This window comes from Astatotilapia calliptera, chromosome 3 (genome assembly GCF_964374335.1).
Source record: "Astatotilapia calliptera chromosome 3, fAstCal68.1, whole genome shotgun sequence".
NCBI classification, from domain to species: domain Eukaryota; kingdom Metazoa; phylum Chordata; class Actinopteri; order Cichliformes; family Cichlidae; genus Astatotilapia; species Astatotilapia calliptera.
Window position 1 is genome coordinate 17,901,459 of NC_137424.1, and position 18,914 is coordinate 17,920,372.

The 18,914-nt window shown below is 39.7% G+C and overlaps 1 protein-coding gene across 3 annotated transcripts in view; it reads right to left on the minus strand.

The window, feature by feature from the left end:
- The window catches only part of LOC145425228 (protein TANC1-like), a 192,904-nt gene that overhangs the window by 152,390 nt on the left and 21,600 nt on the right, over positions 1-18,914 (minus strand). For all 3 annotated transcript variants that reach the window (XM_080298195.1, XM_080298193.1, XM_080298194.1), the window contains exons 8-10: positions 15,719-15,827; positions 15,359-15,481; positions 13,917-14,153 (exon numbers count right to left, since the gene is read on the minus strand). In XM_080298195.1, coding sequence (XP_080154321.1) covers positions 13,917-14,153; positions 15,359-15,481; positions 15,719-15,827 — 469 coding nt within the window. The remainder of the gene's footprint in view (positions 1-13,916; positions 14,154-15,358; positions 15,482-15,718; positions 15,828-18,914) is intronic.

The following is an 18,914-nucleotide window of genomic DNA, read 5'->3' on the forward strand; positions in this document are numbered from 1 at the left end:
CCATCTCCTGTTCCCTTCTCTGATCACTCGTGAACAAGACTGCGAGTTTTGTAACTTAATAAAAGCAGTAATTTGTTTGCCAGAGGGCCCCTTCCACGTCACACCCTGTTCTTTCCTTCTTGTCTCATATGAAAATTCACTTTGTGTAGCTTTTTGGGAAATTGTTAAACTTCAGGAAGATTCTGAACATGCCCCATCGTTTAGCCAGCTCTTTGGAGCTAAGCAGGCTCAGGCCTGTTGTTGTAAGTTTTATAAAACGATCTCATTTAAACGAATAATCCAGCTGAAGCTTCAGACAGCCGTCAGACAGTGAAACACTGCCATCTGCTGGACGCGAATAACAAAGACGCTGCTTTGACGGGTGAGGGAGTTTCAACAAGTCTGCAACGACTCAAGCATCAAACTACAGAACTATTCTAGCGGACATGGTGCTCTAATGACTGCTTCATTAACGCAGCTCAGAAAGGATCAAACATATCAATAAATTTTGAAATTAAAAAATTACTGTTTCACTGCACACACAAACCTTCTCTCATTAGTACAACACTGCCCAGGCCTCAGAGTGTATTCCTTATAGACTATTAAACCTTAGCATGTTATTTTAAAGTCTTACAGGTGAAACAGCCAACCAGTGATCCTAACTGTAATTTAAAATATTCAGCTGCAAAAATGCTTTTAGCAAATAGTTTTTTATGACTGTGCTAAGATTCAATACTAGATTTTTGCTGGTCTGATTAAAAGGTTAAATGTAGAAGTTTTGGGATCATATATTAATACTTCCAAAACAATAAAGTTGTTGTAGAGAATCTATGTTCATTATTGTTGCTCATCATGGAAAGACAAAGACATCAGACTCTGCTGAAAAATTTTACACTCCTACTCTCTGCACACAGTGGTCTGAGGGACCTTCCAGGATCGGGGATTTTATTTATTTTGTTCTTTTTCGGTCTTACTGGTTAGTAGGTGGTGATTTTGTACCTGGTGATCTCTCATTTGGAACATGATTTGCTGTGGAGCAGATTAGGTTCAAAGCATGAGTTGACCTGGCATTATGTCTTGGATTACAAAAAAATCCCACATTAAACCTTGAAGTTAGCCGGATAAGACAGCGTTCTGTTTCACAGTAAAGGCCTCAGAGAGTTGTTGCTAACCAAAGTCTATTTTGTACAGCCATGCAGCATCTAATGACGTTTTGTAACCTGTCACTACAAAGGAGCAGTGAAATGATTGCTGTTTTAGTGCACACACACAGTGTGGGGATCAGTATAAGGACATTAAAGTGATGTTGCAGAAAGCTGCATCTGGTCAGAAGGAAAAAAAACACGCACACTTGGAAGACTTGGCCAGATTTGCACAAAATGAATGGCTGACAGTGGACAGATACAAGGATGTGGATGGTCACACCCTCGTGCATTAAAGAGGCCGTTCACAAAACCAAACACTCAACAGACACAATAAGACAGCTGATCAGTTTGCCTCACTAACTCATCTACACAAGGCGTGTTGTAGAAGTAGAGCAGGGCGATATGGCCAAAAATATTCATCACGATATAAATTTGAAAATGTGCGATAACGATATAACTGACACGAGACAAAATACTTTACAACTCCACTTCATTTGTGCAAAAAAAACAAACAATCAATGTATTTTCACTTAAATAAGCAGCTGCTTTTCATGTGCATTAAACTTATATAAAAATGTAACAGTGCAAATGCAAATTCCTCCCTGACAGTTTAACCAAAAGGCATTTCCAGTGGAAACTGGCCGACATATCCTCAGCACAACCATGTATAATATCCACAAAACTTAAAAAGAGGTTAAACAAACACACAGTACAGTGATATTATGTTGAAGCACAGGACGTATCACTCCGCGGGGCTCCTGCCTACGATAGCCGTAATGCTCCAACAATCCATCAAGCGGTGCGGCTTCGTAGCTTAGCAAAGTCGTACTAAAACATTTGACAGATTTTCGAGCGCCGTGCACATAAAATCGTTTCCAGGTCCGTAAACACAACCAGGATTCATACAGTGGCTTGCAAAAGTATTCGGCCCCCTTGAACTTTTCCACATTTTCTCACATTACAGCCACAAACATGAATCAATTTTATTGGAATTCCACGTGAAAGACCAACACAAAGTGGTGCACACGTGAGAAGTGGAACGAAAATCAGACATGATTCCAAACATTTTTTTACAAATAAATAACTGCAAAGTGGGGTGTGTGTTCAGCCCCCTTTGGTCTGAGTGCAGTCAGTTGCCCATAGACGTTGCCTGATGAGTGCTAATGATTAAACAGAGTGCACCTGTGTGTAATCTAATGTCAGTACAAATACAGCTGCTCTGTGACGCCTCAGAGGTTGTCTAAGAGAATATTGGGAGCAACAACACCATGAAGTCCAAAGAACACACCAGACAGGTCAGGGATAAAGTTACTGAGAAATTCAAAGCAGGCTTAGGCTACAAAAAGAAACAACGTCCCACGGAGCACTGTTCAAGCGATCATTCAGAAATGGAAGGAGTATGGCACAACTGTAAACCTACCAAGACAAGGCCGTCCACCTAAACTCACAGGCCGAACAAGGAGAGCACTGATCAGAAATGCAGCCAAGAGGCCCATGGTGACTCTGGACGAGCTGCAGAGATCCACAGCTCAGGTGGGGGAATCTGTCCATAGGACAACTATTAGTCGTGCACTGCACAAAGTTGGCCTTTATGGAAGAGTGGCAAGAAGAAAGCCATTGTTAACAGAAACCATAAGAAGTCCCGTTTGCAGTTTGCCACAAGCCATGTGGGGGACACAGCAAACATGTGGAAGAAGCTGCTCTGGTCAGATGAGACCAAAATGCAAAATGCTCTGTGTGGAAAACTAACACTGCACATGACTCTGAACACACCAGCCCCACTGTCAAATATGGTGGTGGCAGCATCATGCTCTGGGGGTGCTTCTCTTCAGCAGGGACAGGGAAGCTGGTCAGAGTTGATGGGAAGATGGATGGAGCCAAATACAGGGCGATCTTGGAAGAAAACCTCTTGGAGTCTGCAAAAGACTTGAGACTGGGGCGGAAGTTCACCTTCCAGCAGGACAACGACCCTAAACATAAAGCCAGGGCAACAATGGAGTGGTTTAAAACAAAACATGTCCATGTGTTAGAATGGCCCAGTCAAAGTCCAGATCTAAATCCAATCAAGAATCTGTGGCAAAATCTGAAAACTGCTGTTCACAAACGCTGCCCATCTAATCTGACTGAGCTGGAGCTGTTTTGTGAAGAAGAATGGGCAAAGATTTCAGTCTGTAGATGTGCAAAGCTGGTAGAGACATAAGGCAAACCGGATTATAAGGAGCACTGTCGATTTCCAGAAAAATCAAAGGACTGATTTTTAGAGTGCCTTATTTTCCGAAAAGCACAGTAATAACATAATAACAACGGCCCGCTAGCATGCTCTTGGTTGCTGAGGGCTATGCTGTGGCTGAGCTGCAAGATTAACTCTGCAAAACCAACTTTCATCAAGTAACAGGGCTCTAGAGTGCAACCAATTTGGTCGCAAATGCGAATCCGTGTAAATGAGAGCAGGTACACTGATTCCACACAAAGACGTAAACACAGAACGGACCGACGCATCAGAATCAACTTTGTCTTTCTCGGCTTTCTCACCCGACGGCTCGTAGACGGACACGCTGTCGGAGCTTAGCGATCCTGATGCGTCCGGTCCGCGCTGCGATTACGTCTTCTTGCGCTGATTCTGAGCTGCAGGTTTTGTCTCTCCAACCTACTTGGTAAGATTTTGAGTTTTTGCAGTGCATGTGACAATCTGATTGGCTTAGGAGTGATGATGTCACAAGGATGTCACAAGGATGTCACAAGGATCCTTTGAAGTTTTTCTATAAATAGGGGTGAGAAACAGCAATTTTCAGTTCGTTTCTTCGCAGCCTTTGTGTTTGCAGCCTTCAAACGTTGACTACAGAAAAATTTGGAAACCTCTCAGAGTCATCGGATACAAATGCCAACATGTATCCAAGATTACGGCAACCTAGACAAAAAGATTTCGCCGCCTCTCCTTCCACGCGTGGCCGGCCAATTTCTCCAAATGGCCTCTTATCCATCCAAAGGGCATTACAGGAGAGTAGGAATGAAAACAACCATCTCCAGAACAAAATTCGACAAATTGAAGAAGAAAAACGTCACCTGGAGAAGAAGTGCTTACAGATGGAAGCACAAAACAAACACCTGGAAGAAACACTACAGCGCCAGCCCGACATCAACATTATTAATGAGGGCTGGGGGATCAAGTTTGCTCAAGCCAGAGAGCAGATTGTATCCCTCATCAAAGAAAACAAGAAAAAGAGCGCTGAAGTTAAAGAAATGTCCGAGCAGCTTCAAGGCAGGAAAGCGACGATTGATAAAATGGAGTGGGATCTGCAATACATGGACCAAATGAATCACCTGCTCCAAAGAAAGCTTGATGAAGCTGAAGAAAAAAATAAAGAAGTCCTCCAACAGAAGGAACAACAGGACACAAAGCAAAAAGACCTGCAGCGCCAGCTCCAAGGCATGCAGGAAAAGTACAGAATGGTGAAGGCAGAGTTGGAACAAACATTGGTCCAAAATAAAGACCTCCTTCAAGAGAAAGAGCAACAGAAAGAAAGACTGCCAGAAGAAAAGTGCATTATCAAGGACTTTGAGAGTAAAAATCAAAAGTTGCAAGGATTCTGTAATGAACTGAAGGTCAAAACAAGTGAGCTGGAGGGAGAAAAGGAAACACTAGAAAAACGATGCTCACACATGCAGAAAAAGATTGATCACATGGCCAAAAACAACTCAGAGCTCATTAAGGGGATATTGTTGGAATTCAACAACTTGAAGCGGGAAAACACAGAAATGCAGGCCCAAAAGCAAAAACAAGACAAAACGCATGAGGACCTGCAGTGTACGCTCCGCGATATCCAGAAAAGAAATGAGCAGCTAGAAGGCCTGCACAAAGAAGATCAAGTGAGAAATGCAGACCTGCAGAAGGCAAAGCTGACACAGGAGGCAACATCCAAAGACCTCAAAGAAAAGCTTGAAGAAACACAAGCAACATTAGAACAGGTAGAACAAACATGCAAGAAACTAGAGAGGCAAAACACAGAAACCATCGATGAGTTGAGAACCCTCATCCTGGACAAAAAGGCGCTCGTGGAAAAGTCCATGAAAAAGAAGAAAAGATTCTTCAGCTTTTTCCGGTAGAGGGACAATACTGCTTCTTCAACTGATGTAGCCTCGTCTTGCTCCACCTCTGTTCACCCCCCCAACCAGTCCCGGCAGTTGACTGCCCCCTCCTGAGCCTGGTTCTGCCGGAGGTTTCTGCCCGTTTAAAGGCAGTTTTTCCTCCCCACTGTCGCCTAGTGCTTGCTCAGAGGGGATTGTTGGGGTTTTCTCTCCTCTACCTTGTTTCGTTATTTGCTTGTTAACTTTTTGCTCTTACTTCATTTAACCTTGTTTCGTTATTTACTTGTTAACTTTTTGCTCTTACTTCATTTAACCTTGTTTCGTTATTTAATTGTTAACTTTTTGCTCTTACCTCATTTAACCTTGTTTCTTTATTTACTTGTTAACTTTTTGCTCTTACTTCATTTAACCTTGTTTCGTTATTTACTTGTTAACTTTTTGCTCTTACCTCATTTAACCTTGTTTCGTTATTTACTTGTTAACTTTTTGCTCTTACTTCATTTAACCTTGTTTCGTTATTTACTTGTTAACTTTTTGCTCTTACCTCATTTAACCTTGTTTCTTTATTTACTTGTTAACTTTTTGCTCTTACTTCATTTAACCTTGTTTCGTTATTTAATTGTTAACTTTTTGCTCTTACCTCATTTAACCTTGTTTCGTTATTTACTTGTTAACTTTTTGCTCTTACTTCATTTAACCTTGTTTCGTTATTTACTTGTTAACTTTTTGCTCTTACCTCATTTAACCTTGTTTCGTTATTTACTTGTTAACTTTTTGCTCTTACCTCATTTAACCTTGTTTCATTATTTACTTGTTAACTTTTTGCTCTTACTTCATTTAACCTTGTTTCGTTATTTACTTGTTAACTTTTTGCTCTTACTTCATTTAACCTTGTTTCGTTATTTACTTGTTAACTTTTTGCTCTTACTTCATTTAACCTTGTTTCTTTATTTACTTGTTAACTTTTTGCTCTTACCTCATTTAACCTTGTTTCGTTATTTACTTGTTAACTTTTTGCTCTTACTTCATTTAACCTTGTTTCTTTATTTACTTGTTAACTTTTTGCTCTTACCTCATTTAACCTTGTTTCGTTATTTACTTGTTAACTTTTTGCTCTTACCTCATTTAACCTTGTTTCATTATTTACTTGTTAACTTTTTGCTCTTACCTCATTTAACCTTGTTTCGTTATTTACTTGTTAACTTTTTGCTCTTACCTCATTTAACCTTGTTTCTTTATTTACTTGTTAACTTTTTGCTCTTACCTCATTTAACCTTGTTTCTTTATTTACTTGTTAACTTTTTGCTCTTACTTTATTTAACCTTGTTTCTTTATTTACTTGTTAACTTTTTGTTCTTACCTCATTTAACCTTGTTTCGTTATTTACTTGTTAACTTTTTGCTCTTACTTCATTTAACCTTGTTTCGTTATTTACTTGCTTGTTTAACTTTTTTTTCAACTTATCTAACAAAATAAAACAGTTGAATTTATCCTTTGAGTATTGTTCATCTAATCTTTACAGAGTTTTTCCAAAACACTTTCAAACATTCAGATCTGTCTTTCATTTTCTTCTTGAAACCTCATGAACGGTGAACTAAAAACTCTGGAACATGGTTTGAAACACTGAAATTGTTTCAGCTGAAACTGGCAAAGTCATACGTGCGTGTGTGAGTGTCACAGGTGATATGGTGTCATTAGTCCGGTCATCATGTTTAGGCTCATTCACTCCAGAATTATTTAGGCCAAATCTTTAAAACAGTGTCACTGCACACACATTTCAATCACACAAATGCAGGATTAATTCTTTGCAGTATTTTATCTGATTTATTATGAGAATGTCACGCCTGATCATTTGCACCCACAACATCAAAAATGGGGGCAAAAGAGAGGAGACCACGTTTAATCGATTATAACACGAGGTCAGAAATATAAGTGCTGACATGAGTAGTGTCCACAGAAACCTCTGAATCTCAGCTAAAAACTCATGTAAACCATGTCTACAAACACCAAACAAAGCAAAGACACCAGACAGTTAAAAGAGCAGTTACTGCACCATGAATCTGTGGACAGGTAATATCCCTATTTTGATTTATGATTTTCTGGAGTTAAATGTGAACCAAAGCATATTTTCAAACGTGTTATATGCTATAAAATACTTTTAAAAATTAGGTGAGGGAAATAAAAAATCATTTTTTCTATGTTTGAGTCACAGTAACTTTGACATAGTAACATCTGCAGTAATATTTACAGCTCTGATGACATCTCACCAGTGTTAGCTTTATTTTGACACCAAGACTGTTTACACAGAGTTTGTAATTGCAGAGAAATACATTTATTTTGGTCATTTCCTTTTCAAGCAGGAAGCTCACCCTTCTTGGTATACCCTTTAGATGAATACAGAGTTTTTAATTAAATACATATTCTTTAAATAATGTTCCCTTTTAGAAAAAGTAGGATAATTAAAAAAACAAAACATTTATTATAGCTCTGTCACGTAGAAAAAAACCTGTCTTTTTTCTGTGGTCTGTTATATAACATTAGGGGTGTTCGTGGCAATTAACTTTTTAATCGACTAAGCGGGTCAAGTAAGAAACACTTAAATATTAAGTTACATTTGAAAACTGTTTAAAAAAAAAACATATCCCCATTCCACATTCCAAAATGTCATGTGACAATCTGATTGGCTTAGGAGTGATGATGTCACAAGGATGTCACAAGGATCCTTTGAAGTTTTTCTATAAATAGGGGTGAGAAACAACAATTTTCAGTTCGTTTCTTCGCAGCCTTTGTGTTTGCAGCCTTCAAACGTTGACTACAGAAAAATTTGGAAACCTCTCAGAGTCATCGGATACAAACGCCAACATGTATCCAAGATTACGGCAACCGAGACAAAAAGATTTTGCCGCCTCTCCTTCCACGCGTGGCCGGCCAATTTCTCCAAATGGCCTCTTATCCATCCAAAGGGCATTACAGGAGAGTAGGAATGAAAACAACCATCTCCAGAACAAAATTCGACAAATTGAAGAAGAAAAACGTCACCTGGAGAAGAAGTGCTTACAGATGGAAGCACAAAACAAACACCTGGAAGAAACACTACAGCGCCAGCCCGACATCAACATTATTAATGAGGGCTGGGGGATCAAGTTTGCTCAAGCCAGAGAGCAGATTGTATCCCTCATCAAAGAAAACAAGAAAAAGAGCGCTGAAGTTAAAGAAATGTCCGAGCAGCTTCAAGGCAGGAAAGCGACGATTGATAAAATGGAGTGGGATCTCCAATACATGGACCAAATGAATCACCTGCTCCAAAGAAAGCTTGATGAAGCTGAAGAAAAAAATAAAGAAGTCCTCCAACAGAAGGAACAACAGGACACAAAGCAAAAAGACCTGCAGCGCCAGCTCCAAGGCATGCAGGAAAAGTACAGAATGGTGAAGGCAGAGTTGGAACAAACATTGGTCCAAAATAAAGACCTCCTTCAAGAGAAAGAGCAACAGAAAGAAAGACTGCCAGAAGAAAAGTGCATTATCAAGGACTTTGAGAGTAAAAATCAAAAGTTGCAAGGATTCTGTGATGAACTGAAGGTCAAAACAAGTGAGCTGGAGGGAGAAAAGGAAACACTAGAAAAACGATGCTCACACATGCAGAAAAAGATTGATCACATGGCCAAAAACAACTCAGAGCTCATTAAGGGGATATTGTTGGAATTCAACAACTTGAAGCGGGAAAACACAGAAATGCAGGCCTAAAAGCAAAAACAAGACAAAACGCATGAGGACCTGCAGTGTACGCTCCGCGATATCCAGAAAAGAAATGAGCAGCTAGAAGGCCTGCACAAAGAAGATCAAGTGAGAAATGCAGACCTGCAGAAGGCAAAGCTGACACAGGAGGCAACATCCAAAGACCTCAAAGAAAAGCTTGAAGAAACACAAGCAACATTAGAACAGGTAGAACAAACATGCAAGAAACTAGAGAGGCAAAACACAGAAACCATCGATGAGTTGAGAACCCTCATCCTGGACAAAAAGGCGCTCGTGGAAAAGTCCATGAAAAAGAAGAAAAGATTCTTCAGCTTTTTCCGGTAGAGGGACAATACTGCTTCTTCAACTGATGTAGCCTCGTCTTGCTCCACCTCTGTTCACCCCCCCAACCAGTCCCGGCAGTTGACTGCCCCCTCCTGAGCCTGGTTCTGCCGGAGGTTTCTGCCCGTTTAAAGGCAGTTTTTCCTCCCCACTGTCGCCTAGTGCTTGCTCAGAGGGGATTGTTGGGGTTTTCTCTCCTCTACCTTGTTTCGTTATTTACTTGTTAACTTTTTGCTCTTACCTCATTTAACCTTGTTTCGTTATTTACTTGTTAACTTTTTGCTCTTACTTCATTTAACCTTGTTTCGTTATTTAATTGTTAACTTTTTGCTCTTACCTCATTTAACCTTGTTTCTTTATTTACTTGTTAACTTTTTGCTCTTACCTCATTTAACCTTGTTTCGTTATTTACTTGTTAACTTTTTGCTCTTACTTCATTTAACCTTGTTTCGTTATTTACTTGTTAACTTTTTGCTCTTACCTCATTTAACCTTGTTTCGTTATTTACTTGTTAACTTTTTGCTCTTACCTCATTTAACCTTGTTTCTTTATTTACTTGTTAACTTTTTGCTCTTACCTCATTTAACCTTGTTTCGTTATTTACTTGTTAACTTTTTGCTCTTACCTCATTTAACCTTGTTTCGTTATTTACTTGTTAACTTTTTGCTCTTACTTCATTTAACCTTGTTTCGTTATTTACTTGTTAACTTTTTGTTCTTACCTCATTTAACCTTGTTTCGTTATTTACTTGTTAACTTTTTGCTCTTACCTCATTTAACCTTGTTTCGTTATTTACTTGTTAACTTTTTGCTCTTACCTCATTTAACCTTGTTTCGTTATTTACTTGTTAACTTTTTGTTCTTACCTCATTTAACCTTGTTTCGTTATTTACTTGTTAACTTTTTGCTCTTACTTCATTTAACCTTGTTTCGTTATTTACTTGTTAACTTTTTGCTCTTACCTCATTTAACCTTGTTTCGTTATTTACTTGTTAACTTTTTGCTCTTACTTCATTTAACCTTGTTTCTTTATTTACTTGTTAACTTTTTGCTCTTACTTCATTTTACCTTGTTTCGTTATTTACTTGCTTGTTTAACTTTTTTTTCAACTTATCTAACAAAATAAAACAGTTGAATTTATCCTTTGAGTATTGTTCATCTAATCTTTACAGAGTTTTTCCAAAACACTTTCAAACATTCAGATCTGTCTTTCATTTTCTTCTTGAAACCTCATGAACGGTGAACTAAAAACTCTGGAACATGGTTTGAAACACTGAAATTGTTTCAGCTGAAACTGGCAAAGTCATACGTGCGTGTGTGAGTGTCACAGGTGATATGGTGTCACTAGTCCGGTCATCATGTTTAGGCTCATTCACTCCAGAATTATTTAGGCCAAATCTTTAAAACAGTGTCACTGCACACACATTTCAATCACACAAATGCAGGATTAATTCTTTGCAGTATTTTATCTGATTTATTATGAGAATGTCACGCCTGATCATTTGCACCCACAACATCAAAAATGGGGGCAAAAGAGAGGAGACCACGTTTAATCGATTATAACACGAGGTCAGAAATATAAGTGCTGACATGAGTAGTGTCCACAGAAACCTCTGAATCTCAGCTAAAAACTCATGTAAACCATGTCTACAAACACCAAACAAAGCAAAGACACCAGACAGTTAAAAGAGCAGTTACTGCACCATGAATCTGTGGACAGGTAATATCCCTATTTTGATTTATGATTTTCTGGAGTTAAATGTGAACCAAAGCATATTTTCAAACGTGTTATATGCTATAAAATACTTTTAAAAATTAGGTGAGGGAAATAAAAAATCTATTTTTCTATGTTTGAGTCACAGTAACTTTTAAAGTGTTTGTGCTAATAACATCATGTACAGTAAGACAGGCATGGAGAACAGCACTGACTGGGAGAGCCTTTGAACAGATGACATTCAGTTCAATTCAACATATAAGACTTTAAGAATGAACAAGCATCTAAGTAAAATCTATTTATTTAGTCTATCATCTGTGATATTATTATGTATAATTATAATGTATTGTTCACCTCTCTTAAATAAACAGGCAGCCTTAATGTATGAAATATTCATTCATTAAAACACTAAAATTTGTCTGTTGTCTCAGTGGCTGATAGTGCCCACAGGCATCAATAGCTTGAAATAGCTTGAAGCTATTTATAATTTTTATGTTTAATGGGTGGGTGCTCACGATAAACAGATTTTGAATGAAAGCCCGGGAACTTCAGTACCACAAAAAGTGGCTATTCTCTGTGCCCATATGGATCAGTCCCTCTTATTACCATTATTCCCTTAAGCCTCAAGTTGGCTAGTTAAGTATCAGACTAACGTTTAAAGCTTTTACTTGAGTGAAGTAACTCACATTACTGCTACTGCTAAGTAATGTTAGCTATGTTTACAGCATATACCATAAATCACCATGCCATAACCAACTACTGTACTATCACACTCAGTGCATTTCTCCAGCACGTTTGATAGCTAGCAAAATAATAATAATAGTTTTAAAATTAGCATGTGTTATGTACACATACTCGAAAATTATTTACTAGGACTCACCTGTCATGTGACTCAGAGTGCAAATTCCACCAGTGTCGTTTTCCATCAAACACTCATTAAAACAGCAACGTCAAGTTAGTGCACTCATCCCCAGGGGGAGGGCGGGGTCACACATTGAAACAGACTGGCACGCAGAGGTGCAAGGCAGACCAGATGGAGAAATTTTGCTTTCACACTTTGTGACTCATTCAGTTATTTGTGGTGAATGAAATATGGTTTCAACCACGTTTAACACTAGGAAGGCCCAGGCTTCTACCTTTCTACCTTTAAAACCCGCCACCAGCCAAATGGCTGGTAGGCTTTTAGCTAAGCTTTAGCTTCAGCCAAGTGGAAGCTAAATTGGCTAGTCATTCATATGTATATTAGGTTGTTACCTGGGAATTCTGGAGGGAGGGGAGTGGGGGTGTGTGATTGAGGGCGTGGGGGAGCTGCTAAAAGCTGTGCACAGTCACCAACTTGGAGTGTTTCAGTTTGCCGTCTTAGGGAGGACATTTTTACAAATAATAATAAAAAGTGAGAGTACATTCCAACATTTTCAGCAATCACTCACAATCCTGGCACTGCCATGGTATCTGTAGTCTGCATTTACCTTGGCTTGGCTTCCTGATCAATTGTCCACTACCAAAAGGAAGCCAAGCCCTGTGATCACACCCTGTTTTGTTGTAAAGGATGACAGGGCTTGATCAGTCGTCCATTGTGGCATCGTCCATTGTGGCATCAATGTGATCACACCTTGTTTTGTTGTAAAGGGTGACAGGGCTTGATCAGTCGTCCATTGTGGCATCAATGTGATCACACCCTTTTCCCATCAAGTTTTGGGTGGCCTGCGACCTAAAATCCAAGTACATTTGCAATGTCTTCCCATATCTTGGCAAGGACCCCAATCGTCCCACTGGGGAGAGACTTTCTGAAAATGTAGTAATGAGGCTGATGGAACCATTCCTAGACAAGGGCAGAAATGTTACCATGGACAATTTCTTCACATCGCTTTCACTTGCGCAAAAACTTCTTGGACGGAAAACCACCATCCTCAGCACAGTCAACAAGATTCGCAGGGAAATTCCTCAATCCACTAGACAGACAGATCGCAGTGAATTCACCACTCAGGTATGTTGCAGGTCTTTTGTGGTTCTATGTTTATGTGTTTCATTGTGTGTAAAAGGGCTATGGAAATAACAATTTATCTTATTTCTTAGGTGTTTTCAACCTCTGCTGCCACGTTGACGGCGTATGCGGCCAAACGGAAGAAGACAGTCTATATTCTTAGCAGCATGCACAGCGTGGTTCAGACTGATAACACTACCAAAAGGAAGCCAAACACGGTCACCCTTTACAACAAAACAAAGTGTGGCGTGGATGTGATGGACCAGATGGTTCGGGAGTACACTGTCCGCAAAGGAACACGGCGCTTGTAAAAATGTGTACAAATGGTTGGTTTTTTGTACCGTTTTTATCAATAAATCTCAGCAACAAAGGACATACACCCATGTGTGTTGATTTCTCCCTAAGATGGCAAACTGAAACACTCCAAGTTGGTGACTTTTGGAGATTTATTTCCCTGGATGATTGAGAATGCATCAAACTGAAACACTCCAAGTTGGTGACTGTGCACAGCTTTTAGCAGCTCCCCCACCCCCTCAATCACACACCCCCACTCCCCTCCCTCCAGAATTCCCAGGTAACAACCCAATTTACATATGAATGACTAGCCAATTTAGCTTCCACTTGGCTGAAGCTAAAGCCTAGCTAAAAGCCATTTGGCAACTCTCCGGGTTTTATAGGTAGAAAAGCCAAATGGCTGGGCTCTGGGCCTTCCTAGTGTTAAGCACCACATCTAAAATTCAAGCACTATTCAAACCTTGAAAAGACAATATTTAAATTCAAGCCTTTTTTAATGATTTCAAGCACCCATACAAACCCTGCATATGAAAAAGCCAGAAATCCAGAAAGATGGCCAAATGAAACCAAATGTCTATGATCACAAGAAAACTACATCAGTAGAGTTGTCAAGTAGTCACAATATGAAAAGTCCTCACCTTAGCCTCCTTTTTACAGAGCAGCATGACTTGTCCCAAGTGTCCTGCAGCAGCTGAGAAGCAGAGGGGGCTCATGCCGTTTTCTGAAACAACATCCACGCTGGCGCCGAACTCGAGCAGCAGTGAGACAATTTCCTGGTGACCGAGGTGACACTGGACGCAAAGCACTGGTGCGTTGTTCAGGACTTCTGTGCGGTAATTCACGTTTGCCCCTCCCAGCATCAGGAGACGGCTTACCTGATCATACAAGCAAAAAAATAAATAAAAAATGCAGAAAGCATTCACGTTTGAATATTTATTTCAAGGTCTTTGCAAAGAAGTGAATTTTTTATCACATGTACTTAAAGGTGAAAGAAATCTGAATTAAAAATAAATGTTATTCTCTTAAGAAGAGATGACTGTTTAACTATTTTACTCTTTATTGGCTAAATTATACACTTAAAAATGTGAACTACCACCCATGTTTGAGCAGCAGAATTGTTTCCATTACTCATTTTATGGCTCATACAGAGATCAAACTTCTTATTCTCATCTTCAGATTTTTCAGACGGCAAATGAAATGGCCACATTCTAGCGAATGCAATTATCAAGTGTGGTATTCGCTTTCATTACGAGTAAATCAATAATAAAGGCCTAGTCAAACAAAACCAAAGAGTGAAATGAGTGTTTGACGACAGGAGATGAAAGTGTGTGTTATTTTCTGGATCCTCTGTAGCATAATTAACCCCCCCACCCCTCCCCCAGAGGAGAGAATAAGGTCATTTTGTAAATGTCTGTTTGACTAATACTACACATTTATACAATAACTCACAAACAGACACCAGGTGATGGAACGCCCTCTGAAACAATAACACTAACGGCAAAGAAGTACGGAGGATAATTTTTCTTCGAGCCAGAATGCATCATGCTGGCAGAACAGCCTTTCCAGGAAAGGCCAAATGATTATCGCCCTTCGAAACACGACTGAAAAGCAGTACACAGGAAGTTGGCTCGTGCGCGAAGCTTATTAACATTTACCTGTCAAATTATAATTGGACACATTAACAATATAAAAGGACAGCGGTTATTAATAAAACATTCTCTGCGTGGAGCAACATTCGGGGATTAAAAGTGTAACTAAAATCTAAAGAAAGTTGCAGTTATTTCTGAGATGCATTTGCTTTAAAATGACCTAACCAGTGTATATGATTATATTACTCCAATGTAACAAAAGGGTTATGAAAATGCTGAAAATTGGATACATATACTGTGTGTTTAATATATAGTGTTTAAAGGTTTCCTATATCCCCTCAAGAAGCTTATACTTTGCATTTCAACAAAAGCAACCTGTTGCATTTAGGCATTTCAGGTTATCAATAATGTGTTTTTTTCATCGTTAGCTAATAAGCCGATTGTTCTGCATTCAACAGACGCGCAGGAGCAAACCTGAAGCAAAGGCTTACCTTGACATTAGGTGTGTAGAGGTTCCTCAGGGAGGCCAGGGCTGCAGAAAGGCCGTCAGTGCTGCAGTTTATCCACAGAGCCTGAAGGACACTGGATGACACGCCTGTCTTCTTGCTCAGACCCTGCACGCACGCCGATGCATAAATGCATGAGTAAATACACAAACACACATATGTAAAAACCAGCGAATCTGAGGGGCATAAGCTGTCAATGTTGCTTTCCACATCCCACGGCTTATCCTCTGGTGAACCATTGTCACAGTGCATAAATCAAGAGAAAGTGAACACCAAGAAATTCCTGCAAGGGATGGATTTCAAATAAAAATGAATGCATAGACCACGTAGGTTCCACATCTATACCTTGAAGATGTGTGCTTTGAGTATGTGGTGTCCCAGCTCCATTGTCTGCTGCCGATTCAGTTTCCCCTCTTGGCGCGATAACATGAAAGCCATGAGAGCGTGACCGGTCCTGGGTTAGAAAACAAGGGAACAGATAGGATACTCAGTCGTCAACAGTAGGAATGATTGTTCCTCTGCTTCAAACGACATGAAAGTACTGATTCATTCTGCTGATGACGAGGAGCCTGGCACTGTCATGGAGAACTATTGTATTCTGGAGCTAGTGTGAATAAGCTAAAAATGTTTGGCAATGACCCTCTGAACAACAGGGGGGAAGAGTGTCACTGAGGCACTAATTAATGCAGAACTTCATTAAAAAGGCATGCATGATTGCGAATCCCTTTGATCTGGATAAAAATCCTCTCTAGTTGTGCCCAGGCACAAACAGAGAGGCAGTGCAGGAGGCTTTTGTCTCTCTGTGCATCTCCTGCGCCAGACTACAAGCCTTTGTTTTTTTAATGATGGAGCTGGAAGGCTGTGAATGACCAGAATACGAAGCTCAGCTCTCGTCCGTTTGGAGGCATCGCCGTGTGAGCAGAGGTGAGCAACAGGGAGGAAAAAAGTGACATCATTCAATTTATGAAGTGTGAATGACTGAAATCTCTCATTTGCGTGTGGCTCCAGCATTTCAATTAGGTAAGCACTGCAAGTACTGCTAAAAGAGATAAGCCTGCCTCGCATTGCAACATGCAATATCTGCAAAATGCATAGGTCAGTACCCCCCCTCCCTCACAAAAAGCACCATTTATTAAAACAGGGCAAATCAGTGTGAGACTGCAAGACAACAAAAAAAAAAGCACTGATCAGCAGTGTTGGTCAAGTTACTTGAAAAAAGTAATCAGTAACTAATTACTGATTACTCCCCCAAAAAAGTAATCCCGTTACTTTACTGATTACTTATTTTCAAAAGTAATTAATTACTTAGTTACTTAGTTACTTTTTAAAAACACGATTTACAACCTGAAGAGGTGATAAAGCGATAGATCTTTCAGCCCAATTCTACTTTTTCTACATAATCCATCATACAAAATGTAATCAAATGGAAAAGTCTCTTTTTTTAACTTGTTTTATCAGTTTTAATCTTTTAACTTTATGCATCAAGCAAAACATTTAATTATATGCAACATTTTCTGACTTGAATAAATTAGTTTAACATTTAAACCTATTTTCTACACATTCCAGCACATAAAATAAAATATTTTTTGTGTTTTCACTCACTCTTTCAAACAGATGCAAGTAAAACACAGCAGAAAATAAATAAAGTCAAAGACTCAGCGGTCCTTTTGCTCTATTTTCACCTGTAAAGCAGGAGCAGGGTAGGCGGAGGGTTACCCTGGTGCAGGTGTGCTGCGGTCAGTTGAAGAATCCGCGCGAGTGTCTCTGTGAGTTTCCCATCACGTCGTAGCTACTCGGTGCTTGCTCGGAAGTTTAGGGGTTTTTTTCGCTGTAAAAAGAAGTTTTCTTCCCACGCACGATGGACACTAATGTTTTTGTCACTTTTTATGGAATCAAACTCAAAGTAAGGTCAGTACTTCCACACTTTAAACGCTGCACGCTCATACTCTCTCCCGCACTCGATATATTATCCATTGTTGATCTGCACACAGCTGCTGTCACCAACGTCGCACTTGCTTACGTCACTGTCATGAGACATTCTCGCAAAAAAAATCACGGTTTTAGTAACGCAGCGTTCCTACGGGAAAGTAACGGTAATCTAATTACCGATTTTGCAATAGTAATCCCTTACTTTACTCGTTACTTGAAAAAAGTAATCAGATTACAGTAACGCGTTACAAGTAACGCGTTACTGCCCATCTCTGCTGATCAGGAGTCAAAAGTTGTGCGGGTGATCTACTAACAAAGCACAAATTCATGAGCACAGACGCAGCAGTTCATTTTACCGATGACCAATGCAAGCTGCCAACAGCAGCGCAAATTAGTGGGTTGCAAACAAGCAGATGAGGGAGCGAGTAATCCACTAACAACGCTGGTGCGGCTTGTTATTTGAAATTTGACAATTATAATACGGTACCAGCACATGTGAACAATTCAGACCGGGGAGAGGCAGTGGAAGGAGAATCGATGTGTTTGATATGAGGGTGAAGTCTGCAGTCAGGCATCTGAACTCGGATGAATCCTGACAGCTCCAAAAGAGCACAGGATTTATCTGCAGAGGTGCTGCTTTATTACAAACAGCTTCACTGTATCAAAGGTGCATTCTGAGATGACCTTTTGAATGTGCTGTACGTCGCAAACAGGCCTTGTGCTAATGAATTTAGTGCTGTGATGTGTCTGTAAATGCTCACATCATCACATCACTTCACACTCAATTTTTTTTCTGCATGCCGTGTGTATTTTTTCCGAGACAAAGGAAAGACTTTGGCATGCAACAAGCTGACACCAACAAACAGGACTTCAGGGAGTCTAATGTTTCTGCAAAATCTCAAATTACATTCAGTGAAGCCTGAATGTCATTGTTGCAAGATTCGAGCATTAATCTAACATGCTTCACTTCCACAGCTGTATTCTCACATTCTCACAAATGTTATGCAATGGAGTCATTATGCAAGAGAAGACGACTCGAAGAAGTGAAACAGCCTGCTTGAAATCTGATCTATGATGTTGCAGGGCTGCGTATGCAAACTGCTGACTAAAGGGGTTTATTTACAAATGGAAGCTTTGGTGCAGTCTGCAGTGTTTATTATGGACCGATTTCTGCGCAGATATGTGAAGAAAAACACTGAATTACTGCCTCTAATACATCCAGAGCCAGCTATTCTCCCCTTCTGCAGACATATCCCACGTTAAATTCTGCTCTCCTGCATTAAAATTGAGGACCGGAAATAAGCAGGACACTGCTTTAAACATTTTAGGTAAGAACTTTGTGACAACTGACAGGATGGACACCAAATTTAGGCATGATTAAAGCTGTCAGAGACCTAAAACAACTAATTCAGAAGCACTCTGAGATGCAAAACTTCATTCACATGAAGACACGTTTATCATATTATTCTGCAGCATTAGTTGTACTTTTCTTACTGTCCTACATGCCTATTTGTGCAATTCAAGAACCTTTTCTAAATGCATTACTGAAACATACGCAAACTCTAAATGCATTACAGAAGCCTGCAAACCAAATTGAGAGCTGCGAAGTTAT